This window comes from Cupressus sempervirens, chromosome 6, assembly GCF_028749045.1.
Source record: "Cupressus sempervirens isolate cs-2001-9-10 chromosome 6, ASM2874904v1, whole genome shotgun sequence".
NCBI classification, from domain to species: Eukaryota; Viridiplantae; Streptophyta; class Pinopsida; order Cupressales; family Cupressaceae; genus Cupressus; species Cupressus sempervirens.
The window spans coordinates 672,440,159-672,466,768 of NC_143123.1; the positions used below are offsets into that span (position 1 = coordinate 672,440,159).

Genomic DNA, 26,610 nt, shown 5'->3' on the forward strand with positions numbered 1-26,610 from the left:
CGTGTGGATTGGTGTCCAATAATTTTAGGGAGATCTGAAAATTTGGAAGCTTGACATCATACCTTTACGAAGGTTATGAGGCATTTCATGTGGAGATGGTGTGTCCAATGGTGTTTCGAAGCTAGATGATAGCTGCATAACAATGAGAAAGTCTTACTCCTCTATTATCTATTTTGAAAGCATAATTTCTACATGATATTTTCTTTAGTTGTCACATTAAGTGGGGGTGTTGGAGTTAATGTTCGAATAGTAGTAAATAAATGATTGTTGCACATGGGGAAAACCTTAATTGAGTTGCTGGCAACACAAGTTCAGTTTAGGTGTGTGTCAAAGAGTTTTAGTCTGAATCAATTTCTTGTTGTAGATGTGTTTGAGTTAGGTGTCCAAAAGCTCCACTTAATTGTCAAGTTTATGTGTGTGTTGTCAATCATGAAGTAGTTTATTGTCAATCTAATTAATAGTCATTTAGGAATGTTAGTGGGTCAATCTATTGTATAAATATGCATCTATTATTCAAGAATAACTAGTTGGAAGTTCTTTTTTTCCCTTCTTTGTTTCTGCTGTTCTACTTTTTTAATACTTGTGACACAAATTCGTGGTGCCACCAGTCATGAGCTATTGCTTCGAGGTAAATTGTGGAAACTTATATAGCTTTATCCTCCACTAATTTGATTGATATGAATGTGTCTAATTAATGAACACAAGCTCTAGCAATTATCTCTCTGCATCCATCACAAGTCAATAAAGGAACCTTGTTCAAAGCTTTCATCAAAAGTTGGCATTGTGTACGCCACATGTTGTGGCATGATACAAAGGGCGTATAGTGATGATGAGCACCCCACTAGAGTGGAGGAGACTTTTAGAGTTACTTTCTTAAAGCTGCAATAGGTTACATGGATGGCTTGGAAGGCAGAGGAGCGTACCCTTGTTATCAAGAGTGAGAATTCCCTACACAAAAGAGTGTAGTAATTGGAGACTGAGCTTGCGCAAGAGAAGATGATATGAGTGGAGATGGGGTAGAAGTTGGGGATTGCCGAGAAGGGTTTCATGAATGCTTTGAGTTTGTTGAAGGCGATGCGTGAGAAGCAAATGATAGTAGATTAAGACTTGAGGATTTGGCATCAGCCACTCCCATGTCCCACCACTTCGGCTACTCCAGCGACGTCCTCTCACCCGTCCTAGTAGATTTTTTTGATAATGCTTTCCCCCATTTTGTTTTTCAGTAATCTTGTAGATGACAAGTTTTTTGAGCGGGAGGGATTATGTAAGCGGTAGTTATGCCATCAATAATACTTTTGTTAGTTAAGGGTGATTTAATAAAAAAATTGTCTTGATATTGTTAGGATTAACGAGATAGAAATAACAATTACATGCAAATCTAACCAATATCAGAAAATAATAAATCACATAGAAGAGAAAACAAGACACAAAGATTTAATGTGGCTCACCCAATCCCTAGGCTATGTCCACCAAACAACGACTCCAATATTCTTATTATCCAGTGATTACAACTTGATTACAATTTGCAATCCCTTATAGCTCTATACCGCTGCAAGAAGCTTACTAAATTATCATACATCATGAAATCCCTAACCTTATTCCATTTTATATAAGATTTTTCTGGTCTGCCCTAGGACCCTACAAGGGGTGCTGCCCCTTGACCTCGTCTTGGGGTGTTGCCCCCAAACCCCTATAGACAAATCTGGGGGGAAACCACACCAAATGAAGTAGGGACAGAGTTAACCTCTGAGTCTGATTAGGCTCCACATAACAACATAAATGGGGTTAGTTGTTGACAGTTGGCAGTCTTAACCAACTGTCGAGCACTATTATATAGTTCGGGACAATTTGTGGTTGTGTATGGGAGATTCTTATGCTATGAGAAGTTATATCATTTGGCCATAGCTGACATTATATATTTCTGTGCTATCTCTGGTTGTTCCTCTTATGCAATCTATGATTCATGTTTAGTATTACTGTTGAATGATTATTATTGCATTGTACTGGTTAATCCATTTTGGATTAGGCTAACAAGTTGCTTGCCTTTGTTAGGCAGTTCTTAACAAACATAAGACTTTTCAACACAGCCAGACATTCCTAATAATATCAGTGAGTATTTCAACCAACTTCTAAATCAAGAGGAGATCTTCACTATCACAAGTCCATCCTAGAAGACAAATTCTAAAACATCTCCCTAGGCAATTATATATAGATATTGAACAAATCAAGCTGGAAATTATGGAACAATGAGGGGAAACAGTTCTATTCTTTAACAAAGACAAATCTGCAAGGTCAGATGGCTTTTTAGCTATGATATATCAACTGTCTTGGAAAACTATGAAATTATATTATTGTGGTGGAAGTGGAATCAAGAACTAATAAAAAACTGATATAGCTTTAATCCCGAATGTTATCAAAGTGGATTTGATGGATTGATATAGAACAATTGATTAGAACATGGTCTGTAAGAGGATCTCTAATAACTGCTCGAGGGTCGATCTTTGTTGCCATAAATGATTTCTACTACCAGTTAGCTTTAGTCCCAGTAGACAAATTACAAACATGATCATGATAGAAAAATAGGAGATATTTCCCATAGCAAGTCAAATTGTGATATCACTGTCAAGATTCAACTGTGTAGTTTTGGAGTCAATCTTATTGACCCATATTTCAAGAGTAGTGGTTCACAAGAACTCATCTCTCATGATAATGAATGGATCCCTTAGCACTCATTGCATGTAGGTGATGCTAACAGGTATCCAAGAGCATTGTCTAGTCTCGTGATTAACTTAGATATCACAAAGGCCTCTAACAGATAAAAGTGGACCTTTTCAACTTAGCCTCTAGAGGCTGTTGGATTAAGCAATTATCAGTTGGATTAAAGAATGCATTACTCCTACCTTCCCAATTTCAGTAAATGGACACACTGGTAAATGATTTAATCTACTTAAAGGGGTACGAAATGCATGTTCTCCTCGTCCTTATATATTTATTTTCTTTGGAGAAAATCTCCTCCACTTCTTAGAAGGCCCACAAGAGCATGGAAATTTTCATTGACTTGTACAGTGTTAGGTGGATGTAGACACAGATGATACCAATTTGTTGATAACACTATAATTTTTCTGAAGCAATAAAACAAAAATCACATTGAAATGACATATTTCACAAATAAAGATGAAATAGTTTAATGTTTCAATAGCTTTGTTTAAAGTGAAGTTTATATCAGAGTCATTATAAAAACAGATCGAAGATGTTAGTAGAATGTGTATTTCCACTTCATGCATTACTTTGATAAATAGTTTGAAAGTCTTCATACAATTGTGGAACACAGAATCTGAGGTTTTTTCTCATTCACAGGCTCGAGTCCAATCAGTGGATCTTTCTGCACAAACTTACTGGGTTCCTGATTCAAGTGCATCACAATATCTTAATTATGGTGCTGGAGCAAGTGAGGTGAGAATATACACTATCTTCCTGATTTTTATTACTATTGTAGTATTGCAAAATATTCATGTCAAACTCGTTTGGCAGGTTGAGATCGATCTCCTTTCAGGAGCAGCTACAATCCTTCAGACAGATATCATCTATGACTGTGGAAGGAGCTTGAATCCTGCTGTGGATCTTGGACAGGTTGGGTAAATGGATGTTGAATTATTCTGATTCAAGTAGTGTTAATCAGTCTCCTTTGTCTGAAATTCTAATAAGCTTTTTCTGTAATGTATTCTAATTTATATCTTCCTGTAGTAACAAATTTGGAGTAGCTTATGCAGAATTCTGATCGCATGTTAATGACTACAATTTTGTGTAGCACAAGAGTTGTCACGGAAAGCTTCTCTTGCCTTAACGATTGTCTAAACAACTTGAAAATTATCTTCCCCTATTTAATGCCAGATTTCAACTATGAAAAACATTAAGGGCACTACAGAGCTTGATTGAAGTGTATCTATCTGTCACCTCTACTCTATGGTAGGTAGTGCTAAGCCAGAGGATGAGTTTGAGGGTAAATTTTAAATTGATAAAACCAGTAAATTTTCTCTGAGACTATCTTGCATCAAGATGTTATCCACAAGAACAGAATTATCCACAAGAATAGAATTTCTAGTATTCCTACATCACATATTGATTGTTTTAATGGCTTGGTCACATGAAATCATAGTGAAATATCTATAACCACTGGTCGTTTTCTTCGATTGCGGAGAAATATAAGCAACCCTCATTTTATTTTTCCCATTGGGATGGACCAGAGTGGATCATAGTCCACCTCCTATTTTTTAGTCTGCAAAGAGATGTATTTAGCTTTGACGATCCTTGTTTTCCTTTAATAGAAACCATTAAGACTTATCTTTGCAACTTACATTTCAAAAGCTTGGAGTACGAGTATTAATATTTCTATTAATTACTGATCAAAACTTGAATGCTGAGATTCATCTAGCTAATTATATTATGATCTGGACAATTGGAATCTGGAATTTTAAATCACATGCAATACAAGTGTGAGACATTTTTAACCTCTTCTGTCCAAATGATGGTGTGAGAGCACTTTGTTCCATAATAATAGAAAAGTCGGGAAATTGAAATCTAAATGGCTTACCTATTAGGAACTTCCAATTATAAGCTTTAGATAGCGAATGATTTCTTGCCAACATAATGAGAATGTATCAGTAGTTTGTTGTACCTTGCACACACACCCTGTTGAAATAGGGATCCCCCAATCTTGTTGTGGAGGCTTCAGGTTAGATTAGGTCTGAGTTTAGTTGAAGCTCTGCATTCAGGGAGCAGAGAAAGCTCCTTGCATAAGCATTGTAACATTGAAGCATGCCTAGGTTGAAATGGAATAAAACAATGAAGATGAAGAGGCATTAGGAGATTTTGGGATCGATGGGTGACAAACCAACAAGGCTTGAAAGTCATTTCAAAACCATGCAGAAGTTTAGAAAGAGAACATTCAATATGAAGCAATTTAAGAATATAAACCATCACTAGCAATCGAGAGCTGAACAATGTTGTGTATCAAGAGATACTGTGGAGATGTTAGGCTAGATTAGGTCTGAGTTTGGTTGTAGCTCTGCATTTGGGAGCATGGAGAATGCTTTGCATATGCATTAGTTCAAGAGTAACATTGAAGCATGCCTAGGTTGAAATGGATAGAACAACGAAGATAAAGAGCCATTAGGAGATTTTGGAATCAATGGGTGCCAAACCAACAAGGCTTGGAAACCATTTCAAAACCATGCAAAAGTCTAGAAAGAGAACATTTTAATATGAAGCAATTTGAGAATATGAACCATCACTAGCAATCAAGAGGTGAATAATGTTGAGTATCAAGAGATATTGTTGGAGATGTAGAGACTTTTTTGATAACGCTGAACTAGAGTTGAAATGATGATGAAGAAAGAAATGTTGATTGCTTCATCATGATTAGGATTAGATGGAAAATTTAGGTATCTTGCATTTAATGAATGCATCAGGAATTAGTCTAAGGAGCGAGGAAATAAATAAAGAGTCCATGTCATATACTTGGAATGACATAAAATCACAAATTCAAAAGAATTGAGTGGAACCATGTACAAGGAAAGAATTCTTGATTCAACATAAATGATGGAAAAGTGGCCCTTAGATCCTGGAAGGAATTTTGTGATCTTGTGAACATGAAAATAAGATGAGGAGAGCATAGAGGCAAAAATAAATACCTTGTCGGGAACAAAACACAAAACAAGTTTGCACATCTTAAACTAAGAAAATGGTACAAGAAATTGCAAAAGAAAAGAGGTGCACAAAGTGTCTTTGGGGGAATTATGCTATAAAATGGGAAGTTCCAGAAACTCTCCTCCACCCAACACCTAATGCACCCATTCCATATGCAATGGAGTTTTAAAAAATGCAGGACCAGAGGGAAGAAATATGGCCGAGGCACCTAAAAGTGGGGGATAATACATTCACAAGTAACACTCCCAAGTCTCTACTCCATGTGCCATGACTATGTGCACTTAAGAACAAGCAAGCAAAGCTGAAAAAAAAGGAAAAAATGATAAGTCAAGAAGCAATGACACACTCCATCTCATGGCAGGGAGAAACCTATGGCAAGAAACTCCTAAAATCTCTCCAAGGCCTGCCTTTCCTTACACCCAAGTTAGGTGAACCCAACAGGAGGGAAAGAAGAAAATGTAGAAAACATAAAAAAAAAGTGAACAATGAGTTGAGGCAGGGGGACAAAGCATGAATGAGGAATTCCAAGAAACATGATACCATGCACCATTCTTAAATCACTTCCCATGCTGCCTCAAAGAAACTTCGAAACACAATTAGAGAATGCTATGCAGATCCAAAGAAAAAAGGCACAAAATGACTTGAGGCGGGATTGGACATGAAATAAGGAAAATTTTAATTTCCACCTCAAAACTGCCATTCCTCAAGTCTCCATTGTATGCGCCATTTCCAAAACAACTCTCATGTGCACCAAAGGTTGAAAAGATATAGAATCCAAAAGTTTATCTTCAACTTGCCACTTCTTGCACCCAAGATATGAGTGGACATTGCTAGAAGTAAGGACTCTATCTCTCCATGCTTGACAATTTAAATGCTTCTGTAAAATGGGAATATAGTAGAAAACAATGGACAAAATAGGGATGAAGAATTTAGGTCTTGTTGATGTCAGTTTTGTACTACATAACATATAGCAATTGAATACTTGATATGGAATATCAAACACTCAATCCCTCTTTTGAAAAGTAACTACTCATGAAGGCATGAGAAAAACTCCAATGTTCCTTACACCTGTGGATACTAAGTTATATTGATGTGATTTGCTGGTTAATCATGTAGGTGGCTTTACGTTGTTCATTCGAGGATAACTTGGACTTTTGGTGTGATGGTGATGATGTCTGGCTTTGTAAAGTATGAGTGCCAAATGATGTTAATGGTGATGGTGATGGGGGGTGTGTCTGCCAATGATGCTTCTCCTAACTTCCTTCTCGATTGAACTCCAACTACTAAACTACTTGCTGCTCTACTCCTACTCCTATGAATGGAAAGATTAGCAAATGGACGGAGATCAAATCTGATGAAAGCTTACCAACGGCTCTACCTCCCTAGATGCAATGATTCAAGGAAAAAGACTAGATTACCATGCAAGGCTTCCTAACAAGCTACTAGGATGCTAGTGGCCTAGTTTATAGATCCTTATAAAACATCCACTAATATCTCCATACAACTATCCATCTACTCTTACTCTTGACAACTTTCTTGAAATAAAATCTACTTTAACAACTTAAATGAAATTTAACTCTAACTATTGGAAGTAGAAACCATGCAATAACACCAAATGTTCTTAATCACCATGCAAGTCACAATAATGATAAAGAGAAGCAATTTTGGTATTATCTTACACAACAATTTTCTTCAACACTTTACAAATGAGAGAAAATGGCCTTATATAGAGGCCAAAATTACAACCAACGGTAGAGATTAAGAGGCAAAATCAATGATCCAGATTAGATCTTAGAAACCCTAATTAGGGTTGCCACTCCATCGGCCAATGAGAAGATGCCACTCATCAATGGACCAATGAAAAAAAAGGAAAAGTGGCAACCAATGAGAAGGCACGAAAATGGTAACCAACCAGAATTAGACACCTATCCTACCCAAGAAGGAGAAATTGTCACTTAGGCTTACATCAAATGATCTTCTAATATAATTCTACCCTTTTCTTTCATCTTCTTAGTCAAAGCGATGAACTTGGCTAGCCTGTCGTTGACTTCCTTCATGTGAGGGCAAAGCGTGTGCTTCATCTTGAGATTAGCTGAATTCATCATGTTGGTCACCGTTTGCTAGTGGCATAGTTTATATATCCCTATCAAACATCCACTAATATCTCCATACAACTATCCATCTACTCTTACTCTTGACAACTTTCTTGAAATAAAATCTACTTTAACAACTTAAATGAAATTTAACTCCAACTATCGGAAGTAGAAACCATGCAATAACACCAAATGTTCTTAATCACCATGCAAGTCACAACAATGATAAAGAGAAGCAATTTTGGTATTAAGCAACAATTTTCTTCAACCCTTTACAAATGAGAGAAAATGGCTTTATATAGAGGCCAAAATTATAACCAATGGTAGAGATTAAGAGGCAAAATCAACGATCCAGATTAGATCCTAGAAACCCTAATTAGGGTTGCCACCCCATTGGCCAATGAGAAGATGCCACCTCATCAATGGACCAATGAAAAAAAGGAAAAGTGGCAACCAATGAGAAGGCACCAAAATGGTAACCAACCAGAATTAGACACCTATCTTACCCAAGAAGGAGAAATTGCTACTTGGGCTTACATCAAATGATCTAATATAATTCTACCCTTTTCTTTCATCTTCTTAGCCAAAGCGATGAACTTGGCTAGCCTATCGTTGACTTCCTTCATGGGAGGGCAAAGCGTGTGCTTCATCTTGAGATCAACTGAATTCATCATGTTGGTCGCCGTTTGCAGTGTCTTCTCATGATCTTTCTCATATTGGTCGCCATTTGCTAGTGGCCTAGTTTATAGATCCCTATCAAACATCCACTAATATCTCCATACAACTATCCATCTACTCTTACTCTTCACAACTTTCATGAAATAAAATCTACTTTAACAATTTAAATGAAATTTAACTCTAACTATTGGAAGTAGAAACCATGCAATAACACCAAATGTTCTTAATCACCATGCAAGTCACAACAATGATAAAGAGAAGCAATTTTGGTATTATCTCAGGCAACAATTTTCTTCAACCCTTTACAAATGAGAGAAAATGGCCTTATATAGAGGCCAAAATTACAACCAATAGTAGAGATTAAGAGGCAAAATCAACGATCTAGATTAGATCTTAGAAACCCTAATTAGGGTTTCCACCCCATCGGCCAATGAGAAGATGCCACCTCATAAATGGACCAATGAAAAAAAGGAAAAGTGGCAACCAATGAGAAGGCACGAAAATGGTAACCAACCAGAATTAGACACCTATCCTACCCGAGAAGGAGAAATTGCCACTTGGGCTTACATCAAATGATCTTCTAATATAATTCTACCCTTTTCTTTCATCTTCTTAGCCAAAGCGATGAACTTGGCTAGCCTGTTGTTGACTTCCTTCATGGGAGGGCAAAGCATGTGCTTCATCTTGAGATCAGCTGAATTCATCATGTTGGTCGCCGTTTGCAGTGTCTTCTTATGATCCTTCTCATATTCTTTCGCATATCCGATAAAGGCACTAAGGGAGGCAAGGGTGCCCAAATGCGTCTTTTTGATGGCGACCTTCCCCAACTCATCCAATCTCGATCCAAACTTTGTCTCATTTATGTTCTCTTTGATGTCTTCAAAATCAAGTGCAACTTCGACATCGCTCATCATGGTTGAAATGAAAGTGTCAACGTCTGGGCTGTGCTGTGCAATCTCGTGCCATATCTCTTAAAGTATCCTTAATCTGATGGTCAAGGCAACAAACCAAGACTCCACTGTATTCATTCCTCCTTCATCTACCAACTTGGCCCTTTCCAGATATCTCTCCAGTAGCTCGATAAATGCTTGTAGCTTGGGAATGGCTAAGTTCTTAACTAGAAGGAAATCCTTCCACTCAACTTCAAATGTTCTGAATTTTTCTCTAATAGCCACCAACGACCTGAATGTGGAGATAAAGGAAGGCAAGAAATTTCGCCCATCTTGAATTATATCACCGGTCCAGTCTTTGACTTCACATAGCTGTGTTGATATTTCTTCTATGTTGCTCCCACTGTCTTGTGGAAGGGTTGCTTGGGGCAACTGTTGGATAGGCTGACAATCTCTCCAATACTTGCTTTCAGCCTCCAACTTTATAATCCCGTCGGTTGCCTTCCTCAACCTTTCTCTAATTGAAACCATGCCTTCTTGGATCTCCTTACATTTTATGTCATCTATGATTCTTCCCAAGTTATGCTCAACTATCTCATACTCCTGAAATACAATCTTGTCTAGTTCCTTGCTAACCTTTGGTATAGCAATTTGAACTTTTCGGTGACCCTCATCATCGCTCCTGATTACCTTTGCCACTTTTTTTGCAATTTGTCTTTGTTTCTCGCTATTTTCCTTCTCCACTAACCCTTGACTGTCTTCAACTGTTCGGACAGTCACCACCTCGCTTCTTGGCATAAGCATTTGCTTTAACCATAGTGTTTCAGTGCATCTCTCCAAATTTGGATTTGGTTCGACTAGCAAAACATCACCAATTGCCTCGGGCGCCTAGCTTATTTCCTCAATATCAATTGGCCTATCCTCTTCTTAACTAGTGGCTGTCACATCATCTCCATGTTGGTTCTCCAAGAGAGGAGAGTACTCGGTACTGTTACTGTAACCACTTGATTCCGAATCAGAGCTCACCTCTACCGTGGCCCCTTGGCCACTTGTATTATCCTCTTGGCCTCTAGCCTCAATTATGCTCTCCCTTGACGGTGCTGCATTTTGTCTCTTTGCTCAAGGTTCCTGATGGTTTTTACTTTTCTCAACCTCCAAATTTCTCGTCTTGCTCTTAATTGCTCTTTGTTGTTGGCTACTGCCCTCAACTTTCTGTTCGACTGACTCCATTGGACCTTCTTCCTCCAGTTTCATCCTCTCATAAGTAAGGCGTACCTTTTGATTTTGTAATTGCCTTAACTTCTCATTGTACCACAACTCAGTATATAGATCAACTGTCCTTGTAATTGCCTCTAAGGAAGGATCCTGATGATCATCCCAATCCACTGGACCCAATTCTGTTCCATACACTGTATCATAATCTTGTCTTAGCACATTTTCATCATCTTCCAGTTGATTGGGAATATCAAGGCTTCTCCATCTGATTTCCCTCATTATGCCTACTGACAATCTTGAGAAAGCTAGTTTTCTCACATGAAAGTCATCATGTGCATTGGCCAAAAAATCTTCTATAGTAGGAACATGTTTGAATGTGTTTTCGTGAGATGCCTTGATACGACCATTAGGATCAAATCCTTGTCTTGCTCTATACCATCCTAGATGATAACATTCTAACTCCTTCGCAGCTACAAAGGCGACAGAATTGGGGCAAGTATCATTGCCTATTCCAAATGAGAAAGTAATCCCTGTCTCACCTTTAAGTTTCATCATTTTGTCATAATGCTCAAGTTGCCTAGCCAACTCTATCAAAACTATCTTGCCAGGTGGGTACCTTGGAAGTCTCTTGGGACAAACTGCACTTCCTGCCACTCTAATGTATGTAAATTGCGGAAATTGGATGAACCAACTCCCATACTTTTAACTTTTACTTCCGCTTCCATCGAGAGCCTCCTAGCATGTGTCCCTTGTAATATCCTTACCATCTTCATGGCAAAGGCGTCATAAAACATCTTATAGTATTTGGTGTTGTGCAAATGAAGCTGTGGATAGCACTCATGCACCAAACATTGCTCTGGCACATTGTCGATCATTCCCAAGGCCTCAAGTCCAGGATTTTCATATAGTCTCGCAATTAGATAGAAAAGATAGGATCCCATATAGAATTGCTTTTGATTTTGCATTGTCCTAAGTTGTAACTCTAAAATTTCACTTATAATTCTAGCCCAATCAAATTTTCTCTTTCCATTTTCAATTTCATCAATAAATAAGTACATCCAGTTCTCAAAGTGCATACCTTGAGCCACACCCATGATTCGGCTAAGAAGCACAATAAGATTGCCATACTCTGATTTGAAATCTGACTTGGTGAGCTTTGATGACCTGGTAACTCCCTTCTTGCCCTTGTGTAACCAATTTTGTTTTAGATGAATGAAGTAAGCCTCTTGATTATCCTAAAATAACTTGGCCGTTGATCCATCATTACCACTGTCATGCCTTTATACTGGGGAATATTAAATGCTTCTTCGACCACTTATCCGCTGATGTTAGCCAACACTCTCTTTCCTTCATCGAAAATGATGGACTTGGTAACAATATCAAACCAGGATGCGTACTCCATTACCAATTCCGGACAAGGCAATGTAGGAGGGAAAGCTGCCGTATGTATAATTCTGCTCTTGTAGATCTTCTTTGCCATGGGGGATTGTCTTTCCTTCAATCTGTCCTTTAATTGTATAATGTTCACTGTACTAATATTGGTGTCACTTATTCGCCTCACTTTCAAGAAGAAGGTGGTCTTAGGCATCATGTCTTCCTTGTCTTTTTTGGTATTTATTCCCTTTGGGTTCTTGCTTAAACTAACATCTGTCATCCTAAACACCTCGTTCGAAATGATATGGACTACACCTATCAATCTCCAACCTTCTTTCTATCGATAGAATCCAGCTTATTTCTGCCTCTCTAAGTCCTATCTCTACACTTATCAATCTCCAACCTTCTTTCCTAGGGGTGGGACTACTACTTATTTCTGCCTCTTCGTTACCTTAGGATGGATTGCACTTATATCTCCCAACTTCAATCCTAGGGTGGTCTGGCTTATTTCTACCTCTCCAAGTGTCCTATCGTGAAATCTACACTTATATCTCCTAACTTCAGCCTATCAATGGAATGATGAAGTGGTGGATGATGAATCCAAGAAGAATATAAGGAAAACGAACCAAGCAAGAACAAATAATAAAATCCACATTTAAAACCAGTCTTCACCTGTAAAAATGAATAGAATTTTACCTTAAATCTGCCTTTACCAATAACCGGGCCCTCTTCAAGTTCGGATCAGATCTTAGAATTTTCAATCCTCCTTGCAAATCATGATGCCCTAGCAAAAATCAGAATTTTGACTTCCTTGAAATTGGCCACGCTTGTCAAAAAATAAACTGTAAATCATATAACCTCTTTCACCACATAAAATTGCCCAAGCCGGAAGGAGAAATCGCTTCTAAAGATGGAGAAATCAGACCCAACAAAAAATTGCTCAAGCTAGAAAAAATTAGATTTGCTCCAAAATCGCCCTAGGGTAGAAATTTGCATGAGCAAGGAGAAAAATGCTGCCAAGAAAAGGAGAAAATTGCCCAAGCAAGAAATTCATCTCTAGAGGAAAATCACACATCCAAGGAGGAGGAAAAAGGAATGAGAAAATAAGAGGAGGGGAAGCCCCTCTTAAACCACACTTTTTGCCTCTCCAAGTGGGCTGACTTGCCTGGAGGGAAAACAAAATTAAATTAGCCCCTTAATTAATGGCCCAGATTTAAGTGCAACATTAAAATTACTTAGCCTATAGTGAAATTGGCCCATTTAATTGCTAGTTTTGATCAAAAATTGCAAAATAGAAAAAAGGTAAGCCTAGGAGATGTCAAAATTTTCATTTAATAACGTTTGGCAATTAAAATATCATTAAAATCGAATTTAGCAAGCCAAAATCAATTTTCAATTCCGAATTACCAACTTCCTTTAATATTTCTAAAACCCTTTAGGCTAAATTTCAACCAATTTAATGAGATTTTGCAATTTAATCCAATGTCAATTTTGCAATACAATTTTTATTTTTTTAAGAATAAAATTACATGCTCCGAAAAATCAAGTTTTGCATTGGGTGAAAAATAAACCAAATCAAATCAATCATGGTTCGAAGGTGTCCAAGGTGTAAAATTTTCAATCAAAAACTTCTGGACAACTTCGAAAAATTCGCTAAGGCAACCGAAAAAAAGGGGTCCCCAAAATTTTTGGGGTGATGATGTGAAAACCTCACATGTACCTCACTGTGTCTTGGAGCACTTGTTTAATCATGCAAAGAGTTTGGAAATACCATTAAATTAGAGTTCTATTTTAAAAAAAATCAAGTTTTCAATAATTCTTATTTCCCAAGATCACTGAAAACCAACCCTTTCAAAAGCCTACCGTTTTTTGATATGAAGAATATAAGGCAATTGCTTATTCACGGTCAACTCAATATCAAGAGATAGAGGCAGTGTGATGAAGTGTGATTTCAGCAATTACAAGCCAATACCTACTACTGCTAAAGCACACACTTTATACGATTTCAGCAATTACAAGCTAATACCTACTACTACTAAAGCTCACACTTTATACTGCCCTTGCTCCTGGGACTAGGTATATTTTGTGTACACAAAATTATGGCATTACACGCTTCAAGTCTTTGTATGTCCAAGCGAATATGTCTTTATATCCCATAAAGATTTTAAATGCCGATGCCTTCTATGTGGGGTTCCAATCATACACCACCAAGAGCACCTTTGAGTCCCCTTTTTCCAAGTTTATTTTCCCTATTCTTAGTTCATTATATTTCACTTTCTCATCCTTCCCAATTCGATCGGCGGAAGTGCCATTTATGCTAGCTACCCTTCCCTTGTACTCCTTATATTCTGTTGGGTATGTGTTCTTGTCCTCCATTTCTGTAATTTTCAACATGTGGCAATTAGGTTGGAATACCTCATAGTCCTCCATCTGCTAGTGGAACGACCTATTAAGGGAGCTGGTTTCATCTTCCGAGCAACTTCCTAATCTTAGGACACCCTTGTCATCTAGCTCCGTCCCTCTGTTCTTGTCGCACTCCCCTTTCTTTGACTTAGAGTTGGATGCCAACTCCTAGCTTACTCTTTGGATTCTGAGGTCAATGATGTATTTCTTTCCTTCCCTCTTATTGGATAGTGTATTCTTTTTCCAGTTTCGGGTGGCTTTTGTTGTGATGAGCCAACCTTTGCCAAAGAGAGCATCGTACCCCTTCTCCTCTAGAGTAATGATCATAAAGTCAAAAAATAATTGTTGTGTTTTTATAATCACTTTTATGATATTAGTGTCCCTAGTGGCTTTGTGCCATCTTGGTTTGCTCTTGCTAAATGGAATGTTGATGACCAAAGTCTCAGTTTGCCCTATGCCTTCCATGTCTCTTCGAGAAGTACATTTACTACTAATCTTCAATCTGCAATGGTATTGGTGCCTTTTTGTCCCATGATCTCCATTTCTACTATAGCAAGGGTCCTTCGTACCCCAATCGTGAGCAATATTGGTTCCGTAGGCACATGGCCCTCTTATGTGTTTCTCCGCTCACCTTTGTCGTCTATGTTCTTGTCCTTCCCCTGGCCACCATTGGTGTCTTCCATGTTGGAGCTTGAACAATTTGAGGACTAGTTTAATCATAATTTGTTTTCTTCAAATGTAATAGCCTCATAATTGTAGTGGAATTGAATTTAAACTTCATTTTTTCGAAAGTTATGCTATTGTATGTAGTCTTCCTATTATTTATTTCAAAATATTATATTTTAGAATTTTTAAGATGATAAAAGGATATCTATTTATTTTAGAAAAGATAAAAATTTCTTAATAAAATGAAAATTTTAAATCATATTTTCTAGTTTTAACATTCAAAATCTAATACCTTTGATACCCATCTCTTATCCACAGTAGATGTGCCATAGTAACAAGGGGACGCGTCCTCTCCCTTTTTGCCCCACATCCTGGAGACAAGGACGCATTGGGGACTTGGGGACTCGGTTCCCTCATCCCCAGCAAGGGCACCAAATTCTGCCACCTCTGTCGAGGATGGTGAGATGCCTCAATGTTGACTATTTACCGATTCGACTATTTATGTTCAACGTTTGATGTTCCAATTCAATGCAATGTTTAAGTATTTACTCTTTTACACCTTTATATCTTACATTGCACTACATCTTTTCATAACTAGCATTTTAAGTACCATATGTATAATAAATACAACCCTCGCTGTCCCATGCCACCGTTCCCCCCACCATCCCCAAATTAAGGCCCTTTTGTCCCCTTGCCTCGGAAACTTGTCCCCTCGTTCCGTGGTCCTCCAGGGCGGTGTAACTATGAGATGTGCCAATTCATTTGAAAAAAAAATGTAACAGTTCATTTGAGAAAAAGGATAGAAACATTTGTATTGATGAAATATAAAATATACTTAACTTAATATTCAAGATAATATTACAAAGATGTTTGTGTATATTTTTTAAATTAATGAAAACCGAATTTCTCATTTGAATTCTTTAAATTTAAAAGAAAAATATTATTTTGAACATTTATTATTATAAATAGAACAACGATAACATAAAATGCATAATAAAGTTTGTTACTAAGGCTGACCTGAAATCTAAAGGCTAATAAGAGAGTTTTTCTAAAAAGATATATTGAGGCAAACTCACGAGAAGTGAAGGTGTGGAAATTTGTAAAAGTCGAAGTGCAAAGTTTATTTGAAATAGTAATTGAACTGGAAAATAAGTACTTCTATACTAATATGGTTACATGCCTTATCTATGCTTCCATGCATTATTTGTGTTTCTACATCTTGCATATCTTGCAATTTTGGCTTTCTATAAGGTGACATTTGTTTGAGATCACATTAAACAATGTGTGTAGCTTTCTTACGCTTACATCCTTTCCACACACCTCCATTGGCATTGTTGACAGATGTCAATAAGATCCCATTTTAAGACAAGCAAGGAGGGTGTTGACCCAACTTCTAGATTCTGACATTACCCAGGAAATTGTATTTACTTCAAAGCTTCTCACACGTTTGTAATTGTAGCATATACTTTGCAATTTCTTCTAACTTTGCATCCACAGGTATTGGTTGTTATTTATATGTTTATCTCTCCAATTTTTACATGTTCAAAGAATGCATCTCACTTTTTGCAAAAGTGTGGGTTGCTTTATAACTACTTTGTTTTTCTATAAATTTTGATGCAGGAGCATCCTGGGAAAGTTGGCAATCCTGAATGTTGGAGTTGTTTTGACCTTGGAGTTGGAGGACCCGGTCATAGAAGAGGTTGATGCTCGGTCTCTAATGGGTGTAGTGCTAGCTAAGGAACTTGGTCTCTGTAGGAGCTCGACATATACTATGTTGCTTGGCACTCACTGCATTGCTCGGCGTGTGTTGGCTGTTCAACACCTAAGGAACTCGATAATACTTGTGGAAGCTCAGTCATGCTTGGTGGTATTTGCTAACGCTTGGCAGCTTAATTTACCGAATGTAGTTCTTGCGGATTTGACTGACCCACTTGGTGCATTTAATGCATGTAGCATGTGATCATAACGTGGATGGATCGTGGTGATGTGTGTGGACTTATTTTGGGCCTTTGATCTTTATCCTAGGTGCATTTAATGGGTGTTGTAAGCCAACTAAGGCATTTTGTGTTTAATTTGTAACTTGCTAGACCAACTTGTGGCTTAGTTGGGTATAAGTAGAGGGTCTTGTGGAGTCATGAATCATTATTCATTAGCATGGAGTAGCTGAGAGAGCGAAGTTTGTGAGTAGAGCTAGTAGCCATGGCTTGGGAAACAAGGAGATTTCTTGGTGGCTTGCGAGCACAAGTTTAGATCTTGCTGGAGGTTTCTACTAGAGTGTTGTGTTACAGATCTGGAATAGCTACGGTTTGGGTTGGATCTTGAGGTATCTTGCAGAACTATTACTTGCTTTGTATTTCACCGTAACCGAGAAGGGCTTATAGCCTGATACATTGCATGTAATCAGTTGATTTATGAATAAAGAGTTGTGTTCGGTATCAAATCTTGCTTTTTGTGTTGTGTGGTTATTTGTTGGGGGCTAGGACATCTCCTTTGGGGATTTTCCTGCCTTGTAGTGCATCTGGTGGTATTAGAGAAAAGGTTGGTTTGGGTGGTGATTTGTTGATTTGGGTGTGTGAAGATCTTGGAAGATGACTCCAAGAAGATTAGACCCTAGGGCAATTGAAGATCTCTGTGATGCTGTGGAAGCAAGGATATCATAGAAGGTTAAAAAAAATTTCAGATTTGAGATGGAATTGATGAAGAATGAGATCATCAGAGCTATTGTTGGCGTACCAAGGAATGTGGGTACTGAAGATAGATATGAGGAAGCTCCTGAAGATGTTGAAGTTGTTGTATCTAGTGGTGAAGGCAAAACTAATCGTGTGGAGAGACCTATGGAAAATAGGGCTGGTTAGTTGGATAGATCTGGATCTTAGTTGAAGTTGAAGAATAAGATGGATGTTTTTAATTTCTCAGGCACTTTGAATTCTAAAGACCTGATTGATTGGATTGGCGAGTTGGAAGACTACTTTGAGTTACAGAATATTGGAGATCTACTCAAAATAAGGTTGGCACAGACTAAGTTGACGGGACATGCTACTTTATGGTGGAAATAATTTCAAAGAGATAGAGAAGAGGAAGGTGAAATAAAGATTACTAGGTGGAGATTGATGGTGACTAAATTGAAGGCTATAAGTTCATTCTTGCTGATTATGAACTTGAGTTGTTTAAGAGATTGCAGAATCTGAAACAGAAGGATATGACTGTGAAGGATTATACTAAGGAGTTTTACAAGTTGACTATTTAGTCTGGACATAGAGAACTGTAAAAGGAGAAAGTGGCTTGGTACATTAATGGTTTGAGATTTAATATTGAGGATGAGGTTGGTATGCTGAAGATTGAGTTGTTTGAGGATGCTTATAAATATGCCCTGGAGGCAGAAGATAAGTTGAAGAGGAGAAATCAAGGTAGTTGTTGTGGGAAGGAGAAGTAGTACCACTTGGCAAAGGATAAATTGATTATAGAAGATGAACCAAAACCTATTGACCAGAAGAGAAGGATAGGTAGAGGTAAATTCAAAGGTACTCATTTTCATTGTGGAGGAGGACATAGAGCCTTTGAGTGTTCCCAGAAGGTTGGTGATAGAAGAGTAGTTGTGGTGGAGGAAGCTGACAACTCGGTCAATGAACCTGAGCGGAAAGGGGAGAATTTGTTGGCTTAGCAAGTTTTTGTTTGGTAAAAGGGTATTGGAACCTTGTCAAAGGATTAATTTGTTCAAGACTCGTTGCAAGTCTTCTGGTAAAATCTGCAATGTGATTGTGGACGGTGGTAGTACTAATAACCTTGTTGCTGAGGAAATAGTTCATTAACTTGGTTTAAAGAGAGTGAGATATCCTTGTCCTTATAGGATTGGTTGGTTACAAGATGATCTTGCTTTGGAAGTGAGGGAGCAATGTCTTGTTGATTTTCAGATTGGGCAGTATAAGGATCAAGTGTTGTGTGATGTTGTGGACATGAGTAATTGTCACATATTGCTTGGTAGACCTTGGTTGTATGATTCTAGAGTTGCGCATGATTGTGTCAAGAATTTATTTATAGTTGAAAAAGGTGGCAAGAAGTTTTCACTGATTCCTTTGCAAAATGAAGAACTCGGTAGGAGGAACCTGAGTTTTGCAAGGCGACTTGAGTTGAAGGATTTTGAGAGGGTTAGAGATCAGTGTGGAAAGCAATCCTATACTACATCGAGAAAGGATGTACAAAAGCAGAGCAACCATGTGACTGTTGCTGGAAAGGATTGGCAAAAGTGGAATAAAGGCAAGAGTGTACAAGTTGAAGTCTTGGAGGACATGTATGTTAAGAACCAGTTTGGGATTTATGTGTTGAATCCTGGAAGATGTTCTTCTAGCCTCTAAGAACATCTTTTCGCACTTGGGGTGCTTGATGCAGGAGCATCACGAGGAAGTTGGCAATCCTGCATGCTGGAGTTGTTTTGATCTTGGAGTTGGAGGACATGTCATAGAAGAGGTTGATGCTTAGACTTTACTGGGAGTAGTGCTAACTTAGGAACTTGGTCTTTGTAGGAGCTCAATATATACTATGTTGCTCGACACTCATTGCATTGCTTGGCATGTGTTGGCTGTTCGACACCTGAGGAACTCAACAATGCTTGTGGGAGCTCGGTCATGCGTGGTGGTATTTGCTAACGCTCGGTAGTTTGGTTTATTGAATGGAGTTCTTGCAGATCTGATCGGCCAACTTGGTTCATTTAATGCACGTAGCATGTGATCGTGACGTGGATCAATTGTGGGGATGTGTGTGGACTTATTTGGGGCCTTGGATCTTTACCCTAGGTGCATTTAATTGATGTTGTAAGCCAACTAAGGCATTTTGTATTTATTTTGTAATTTGCTCGGTCGACTTGTAGCTTAGTTGGGTATAAGTAGAGGGTTTTGTGGAGTCTTGAATCATTATTCATCAGCATGAAGTAGCTGAGAGAGAGAAGTTTGTGAGCAGAGCTAGTAGTTGCGGCTTGGGAAATAAGAGATTGCTTGGTGGCTTGGGAGCACAAGTTTAGATCTCACTGGAGGTTTCTACCAGAGTGTTGTTGTGTTACAGATTTGCACTAGCTAGGGTTTGGTTTGGATCTTGAGGGATCTTGCAGAATTATTATTATAGTTTTGTATTTCACCGTAATCGGGAAGGCCTTACAGCCTGACACATTGCATGTAATCAATTGATTTATGAATAAAGAGTTGTGTTTGGTATCAAATCTTACTTTTTGTGTTGTGTTTCCGTTGTGTGGTTATTTGCTGGGGGCTAGGACATCTCCTTTGGGGATTCTCTTGCCTTGTACTGCATCAAATTTAGCCCAATTGTTTTAGCTTAAGCCAAGTAGTTCATGCTCAGAATAAGTTACAGCTTCTATTTCATATTATTTATTCATTTATCCAAAAGTTTAATCCAGATGATAATATTGTTTGACTGCTAATTGCAAAAGTAGAACAAAATTACAAAGAATCTGACCTCAATTCTTTTTATTCAGAGAATACACATAATATGATAAGAGGACTTGTACCAACAAGTACACACAACCATATTCCTCACACCAATTACAATCTCCATACAACTTCTCTTGCACTGATAAACTAAGATGTTGTGCATAATGAAGGTAATCAATAGTAAAGAGAGTGCCGCACCTCAAGACTGGTTGTATTGAATAGATACACTAAAATATAAATTGGTTTGCTTGCTTATTGTTTGTCAGAAAACTTATCTTACATTTGTCAGTTTATTATTTTCCTTTCATCCTGTTTATGATTTTGTCTTGGCAAATGAAGTATTTCTCCCTGCTTTGTTCTATTTTTTGCATGTGAGAACATAGCGTTTTCTTCTCAATTGTCCTGTGAAGGGCTTGTTTAAATACATCTTCCCAGACCTTCCTTTTCACTTGTTGAAAGTTCTTCATTGAGGATTTATTCTTCTAAATTTCTCACCCTCTATGGGATTTCAATATCTCGTGAATGAGGCAAATTTTAGGGCTGTTTTAGGGTTTTTTAGGAAAAGATTAATGTTCTCAATGATGAGATTTGTGAAAGCTCTTGAGATTGCAGAATGATTGCATAGATTACTCACAGTTCAACCTAAGGAGGTCGTAGTCAGATTCAAAATAGGGGAGAGATGCTTAGGGTTCATGGTGCTGAAGAACATGATAGACGATTTTGGCGGCATTGAGAGTGTAGCCGATGTAACAGAAGTATTGAGTCTCACACAAGCACGAGAGATTCAGACATAACGTTTGGATTTGGACAATTTGGTGGTTAGAATTCTGGTTTTTGCAAGTGGATGAATGGGAATTTCAGGGTACAGTTATATTCCCGTGCAACCAAATCCCTTGAGCTGTCTATCTAAATGATTTATATTCTACTTTGGCAAACTTTTGTGTAAGATGCTGAGAGAATGGATCGCAAACAATAGCTTAGGGTTTGAATTATTAAATATACACCAAATATGGGAGAGCTTTTTGTTGAGGAAAAGAGTGCCCATTCTGCTAAACGGAGCAGCCACAGAATGAAGAAACGATGATAATGACCACAGAGATCTCTGGGGACTGGCCGCCAGCAGATCCTAGAACAGCTGCAAATTGCTTAAGCAGAGCTAGGGTTTCTAACCTGGTTGCTGCCCTTCTCCACATTCTGCTTCCCTTTTTTTTTCTGCTCCTGAGATGACCAATAGATAGAAACAAAGTGTATGACGATCTGTAAGTGGCTCAGAGCTTCTGAGCTTATCAAGTCTAGAACATTTAGAACTTTCTGAACATTCCCCAGAAATTTCTAATTTTTATTTATTTATTGTTAGAATGTTTAGATTTATTCCATTTGCTGTAGCAAAGTTTGATTCTTCCCATTGCTTTAACCAATAAAAAATAAGAAAAATCTATTTTTAAATTTTTAACAATATAAATTAATGAGTTATTATAAAGTTTTTCTTTACATTGATTTAAACTTATTCTGATTGGATAGTCAACTTAATCAAATTGAAAAATTGGAACCTAAGTTTTCTTGCCTGCGGAAGGAACTAATAATACTATGGGAACATAACTAAGCGACTAAAAAGAATCCACATTTCACCCTACAAGGGTATATAAGTCAAACGGATCTCAGAGCAAAAGGCATCGAACAGGGAAAAAAATCAAGAAGGAACATTGACTAATATATTCAAAGATATATATATATATACGCCTAGCATCAAAGGGGAGCATTCAATGACACATTTGTATGCACCAATAAAGTCTTATAGTCCTGTATATACTGTATATTGATCTACGCAAATTATCTTGTGTCTCTTGATCTCTTTTTTCATCACATGAGTTATATTGTGCTGCTTCACATACATATGGAAATACATTGCTATCTGTCAAACACACATCTAAGTCAACTCATAAGCGCATTCTTTCCTACAGACAGTTACAGTCAAAGATGCAAATACTCATAGATATGAACATTGCTATTAAATACAATCATATGTATATTCACAGGTTATAGGGGAAGGGATCCACTACCAATTAATACAACTGAAGATCAATAAGCATTGACAAATGACAAGCAAAGGAAGACATTGTAATCGTTTGGCCATATACAACAGCAACCAAAGTTAGTAAAAAATCAACGATTGCATTTAAATAACAACGGCAACACAGTTTATCCTTGGATAAGTACTCATTCAGGTATTTATATATCATATAAATTAACAGAGAATTAACCCACTGTTAATAACATATCCAGATTGCATAAACCCAGAAATGCCAATCAAGAATTGGGGTATGAACATTGCATAAACAATAAACGTTATATCAGAAACACAATAGGACAACTTCAGTCTTTTTATAAGGCCATCATTGGAATCTGAAACGTGGTCACTGCAAGCATGAAACAGAGTAGATAATAATCACCATATCCTACAGATCACTATGAAAGCAACTCAATTGCACAATTTGCAAACCATTCATATACTGGGTTGCAGATATATATCAGAATTGTTCTTTGTCGGATAACTCATGCATAACATTGAGATAGCCAAAATTTGCACGAAGATATTATACCTATTCACATGTCATACTGAATACATACACTAATCACAAATAAAGGAGTGGATAGAAAGAAGTCTCTTGTAAATTGGATAAATTAGGTCCAATCTTAAGTCATCCTGACAAGAAACATTACACTCCGATCACACACAAATGCTCATGGTCAAAACATAGTTGCAGATTCTTTGAGAGCTGGTTTGATTCTATTGCAGTTTTCTCATGAATTTTTTAACTGGTTTCACGGATGCGTTGTATTTTCTGGAGTAGAGTTGCTGCTATTCTGTGTAGCTTTTTATTACCCCTAGATGTAGTGGTACATGTTACAACTGTCAAATTTAGTTTTATACCTACTATTTTATCTATTAAGCTCAACATGTGTAGTCTGGACTATCCACTTCTGTTATATTAAAAAACAATAAATTCTGTTTACCAATCAGGAAGCAAATCAGAACCTTACGTATTTGTAATCTAGTTCATCCTCCAGATTATTTTCAAATATAAAATGGTACCCTTTTGACTTCTGCTGAATTCCCCATCCCCCATTGGTTCCTCAAATATTCAGTGTCAAGAGTCATAAGTTTATCTTAATATAACTTGGTTACAAAGACTGCACACATGGCAGCTCATGTAAAACAAGGCAAATACCTGCAAGGTTTAATCAGCACTTAATGAATGCATAGGATGCAATGTTGGAATGTAAAAGAATTGTTTTCCCTTTCTTTAGTATTTTGACCATATTGGAATGCTTTTTAGTAATTGTCTTGTTCATAATTATTGAAAGCTTCTCCATTTCCACGCAGTTTTCTCATTGTTTGAAAGATTTAGATGACAAGTTAGTTCATATGATCAACTAATAGTCTAATATTTGAAAGAATCCACGATGCAGATTGAAGGGTCTTTTGTGCAAGGAGTTGGGTTCATGATGACAGAGGAACATCATGTTGACATGAATGGAAAGCTTGTATCTGATGGTACATGGACATACAAAGTTCCTACAATTGACACCATACCTCGAAAGTTCAATGTTGAGATACTTAATAGTGCTTTTCACCAAAAACGTATTCTCTCTTCAAAAGGTTTGCTTTTAAGTCTCCTTAAATACTATAAAAACATTTTATTTGTAGACTTCAACATAGAATCTGTTTGTGAAGATGGTGATATTTATTTAACATGGCATTTTGTTCACGGATAATTATGTTACAGCTTCTGGTGAGCCACCTTTGCTTCTAGCAGCATCTGTTCACTGTGCAATAAGAGAAGCTATAAGAGCAGCGCGCAAGGAGCTTCCAACTGACAACAAGCACTTCCGAATGGACACCCCTGCCACCATGGATGTCATAAAATCTCTGTGTGGCCTCAATAATGTAGAACTTTATTTAAAGAGCTTGTGTATTTCTTCTAAACAATAGCATTATAATTCTGAAACCATGTTTTACAACTAAAATCTATTTGGACACACTTAATAATGCCAAGAGTGATTCTATGATGGCAGCAAAAGCTGGAGTGTAATGGAGTGAGTGGGTTGAGAGAAAGTCTTATATTTTACCTTAAATTTGACAGCCATCTATATGTCAAACCATTGATTTTTAGACATTTTTTAGATAGATCTATTTAAGATATCCATACTAGTTAAATATACAGAATCATGAAAAAGTAAACACCATGTTTGGTGTAAAGATTGAAAGCCATTTATCCACTTTTAAAGACATGGTATAGTAGCTGCTAATTCCTCACTTTATCAAGTATAACTGCAACTCCTCATTTTTAATAATTTTATAATTAGCAAATATAGGAATGACACTATTTCTATTGATCATCTAATTGAAAGAAATTCTTGAAATATCATCACAATCCTAAAATATGTATTTATCCAATTGTATTGAAAGATAGATAGAATATAGTGGAGAGTTATGGTGACATGTGGAAGGATTCATCTCAAGTCATCAAAGTTTACAAGCTTGCAAACCAGGAAACTATTGGGTGAATATTTTTCAACTAAAACTTTTAAGAATCAATTGCAAACCAATGTTTCCAACCACAATATGTGAGAGTTTTTCCTAGTTTCAAGGGAAGACCCTCCGTATTGCTACTTGAATCAACAAAACACGTTTTTTTTATTAGTCTATAGGCAGGGAACTAATTGTTGAAGTTGATGAAAGATCAACCCCACAGCTCCCAAGAATTGCCTGCATGCAAACATTTGTTACAGAAAGAGAAACAAAAGCTATGGAGTCTGGACTTCCCAGATCCATAGATGAAACATTCTTGATGAGCAAAAAGAGAAATTGCAATTATTAAAAGTGAATGAATGTATGTTTACAATGAGAGAAAGTCCTTAAGGAGATCAAAAACCGTAAAAAGGTCTAACATAGGTTGCATCATAATAATTAATAAAAGAATTAATTATTAGACGCTGAAATTTAGTTTAGCTTAAGCAAATTAGAGTTAATTAAAAAATATCTAATTACTCTAACACTGCCCCTTAAGATAAACTTAGGGAGTAGCTAAAAACCTAAAAATACTACAAAAAGTAAATTTGGGTCCCGACAACAAAGATTGATGAGGTACCCAAGCACAACCAAATCTCTATGAAGAGGAAAAATAGAGAAAATTATATGTGAAAAACCCTACTCCAAAAAGAGATGAAAAATATGTTGAAAGAAACTATGTGAAGGAAGATGACAAACAAAGGCAAACCATCAACCCCCCCATGACACTTTAATTAGAGTAGTGCATGTACAATAAGGCACAAGATATGATGAATCCCAAGAATACAATAATCTGTACAAGTGTCTTCAGATAACATTGCTCGTATTAGAAGGCAAAATAAGACAAAACTACTTAAACAAAAATACAGATGAAATATGACATTTTATCTCAATACGTTTGCATGAATGCATACAAATGATGTCTAACTAGACCATAATAGACATACGGATGATACAAAAGATAGTACAACTCATGACGAATCATTTGAAGCAACAAAATTGATCCCCAGACTTGAAACAACCAAGATATCCACCAAAATGCAAAAATGCAAAAGACTATAGAATGTGCCTGGAGTAAAATTTGAAAAAACAACCAACATCACTGGAAAGAGCTTGGAAAAACTTTTCTAATGATATAAAGAATTCCCAAATCGAAGATCAGATGCTCAAGATATCTCCTAGAGTGCAAAAAATAACCCCTGACTTTGATAGTAGAAAAAATCATTAAAAAAATATCAAAACTGAAAAATTACCTGCACTACTGTGACGGACTTGGAACCAACTTTTGAACGATATCTTGTTTTCAAAAAATAGAGTTTGTATGCCTGAGATATAACCAAAAAACTTGAAGGTAGGTTCAAATAAGACCTGAAGAGGTGACATGAGTTCTGATGTAATGTTGACATGATGCTGATGTCAGCAAGTGAGGGCCCAAATTTGATGGTCAAATGACTATCGAGGCAAAAAAATGTCAAAAAATGACCCTATTGGAAATGAATATCCAGTCACCGAAAATGTGCCGAGCAAAGGGCTTATGTCTGAAAAAAAATCCAGCAGCCAAGATAATTGAAATA

General features: G+C 37.1%; 1 protein-coding gene across 1 annotated transcript in view; it reads left to right on the plus strand.

The window, feature by feature from the left end:
* LOC149553978 (indole-3-acetaldehyde oxidase-like) overlaps positions 1-24,641 on the plus strand; it is a 97,045-nt gene extending 72,404 nt beyond the window's left edge. The window contains exons 7-10 of the mRNA XM_089789311.1: positions 3,358-3,453; positions 3,532-3,630; positions 23,935-24,124; positions 24,252-24,641. Coding sequence (XP_089645437.1) covers positions 3,358-3,453; positions 3,532-3,630; positions 23,935-24,124; positions 24,252-24,457 — 591 coding nt within the window. The 3' untranslated portion in view covers positions 24,458-24,641. The remainder of the gene's footprint in view (positions 1-3,357; positions 3,454-3,531; positions 3,631-23,934; positions 24,125-24,251) is intronic.
* The last annotated feature ends 1,969 nt before the right edge of the window (positions 24,642-26,610 follow it).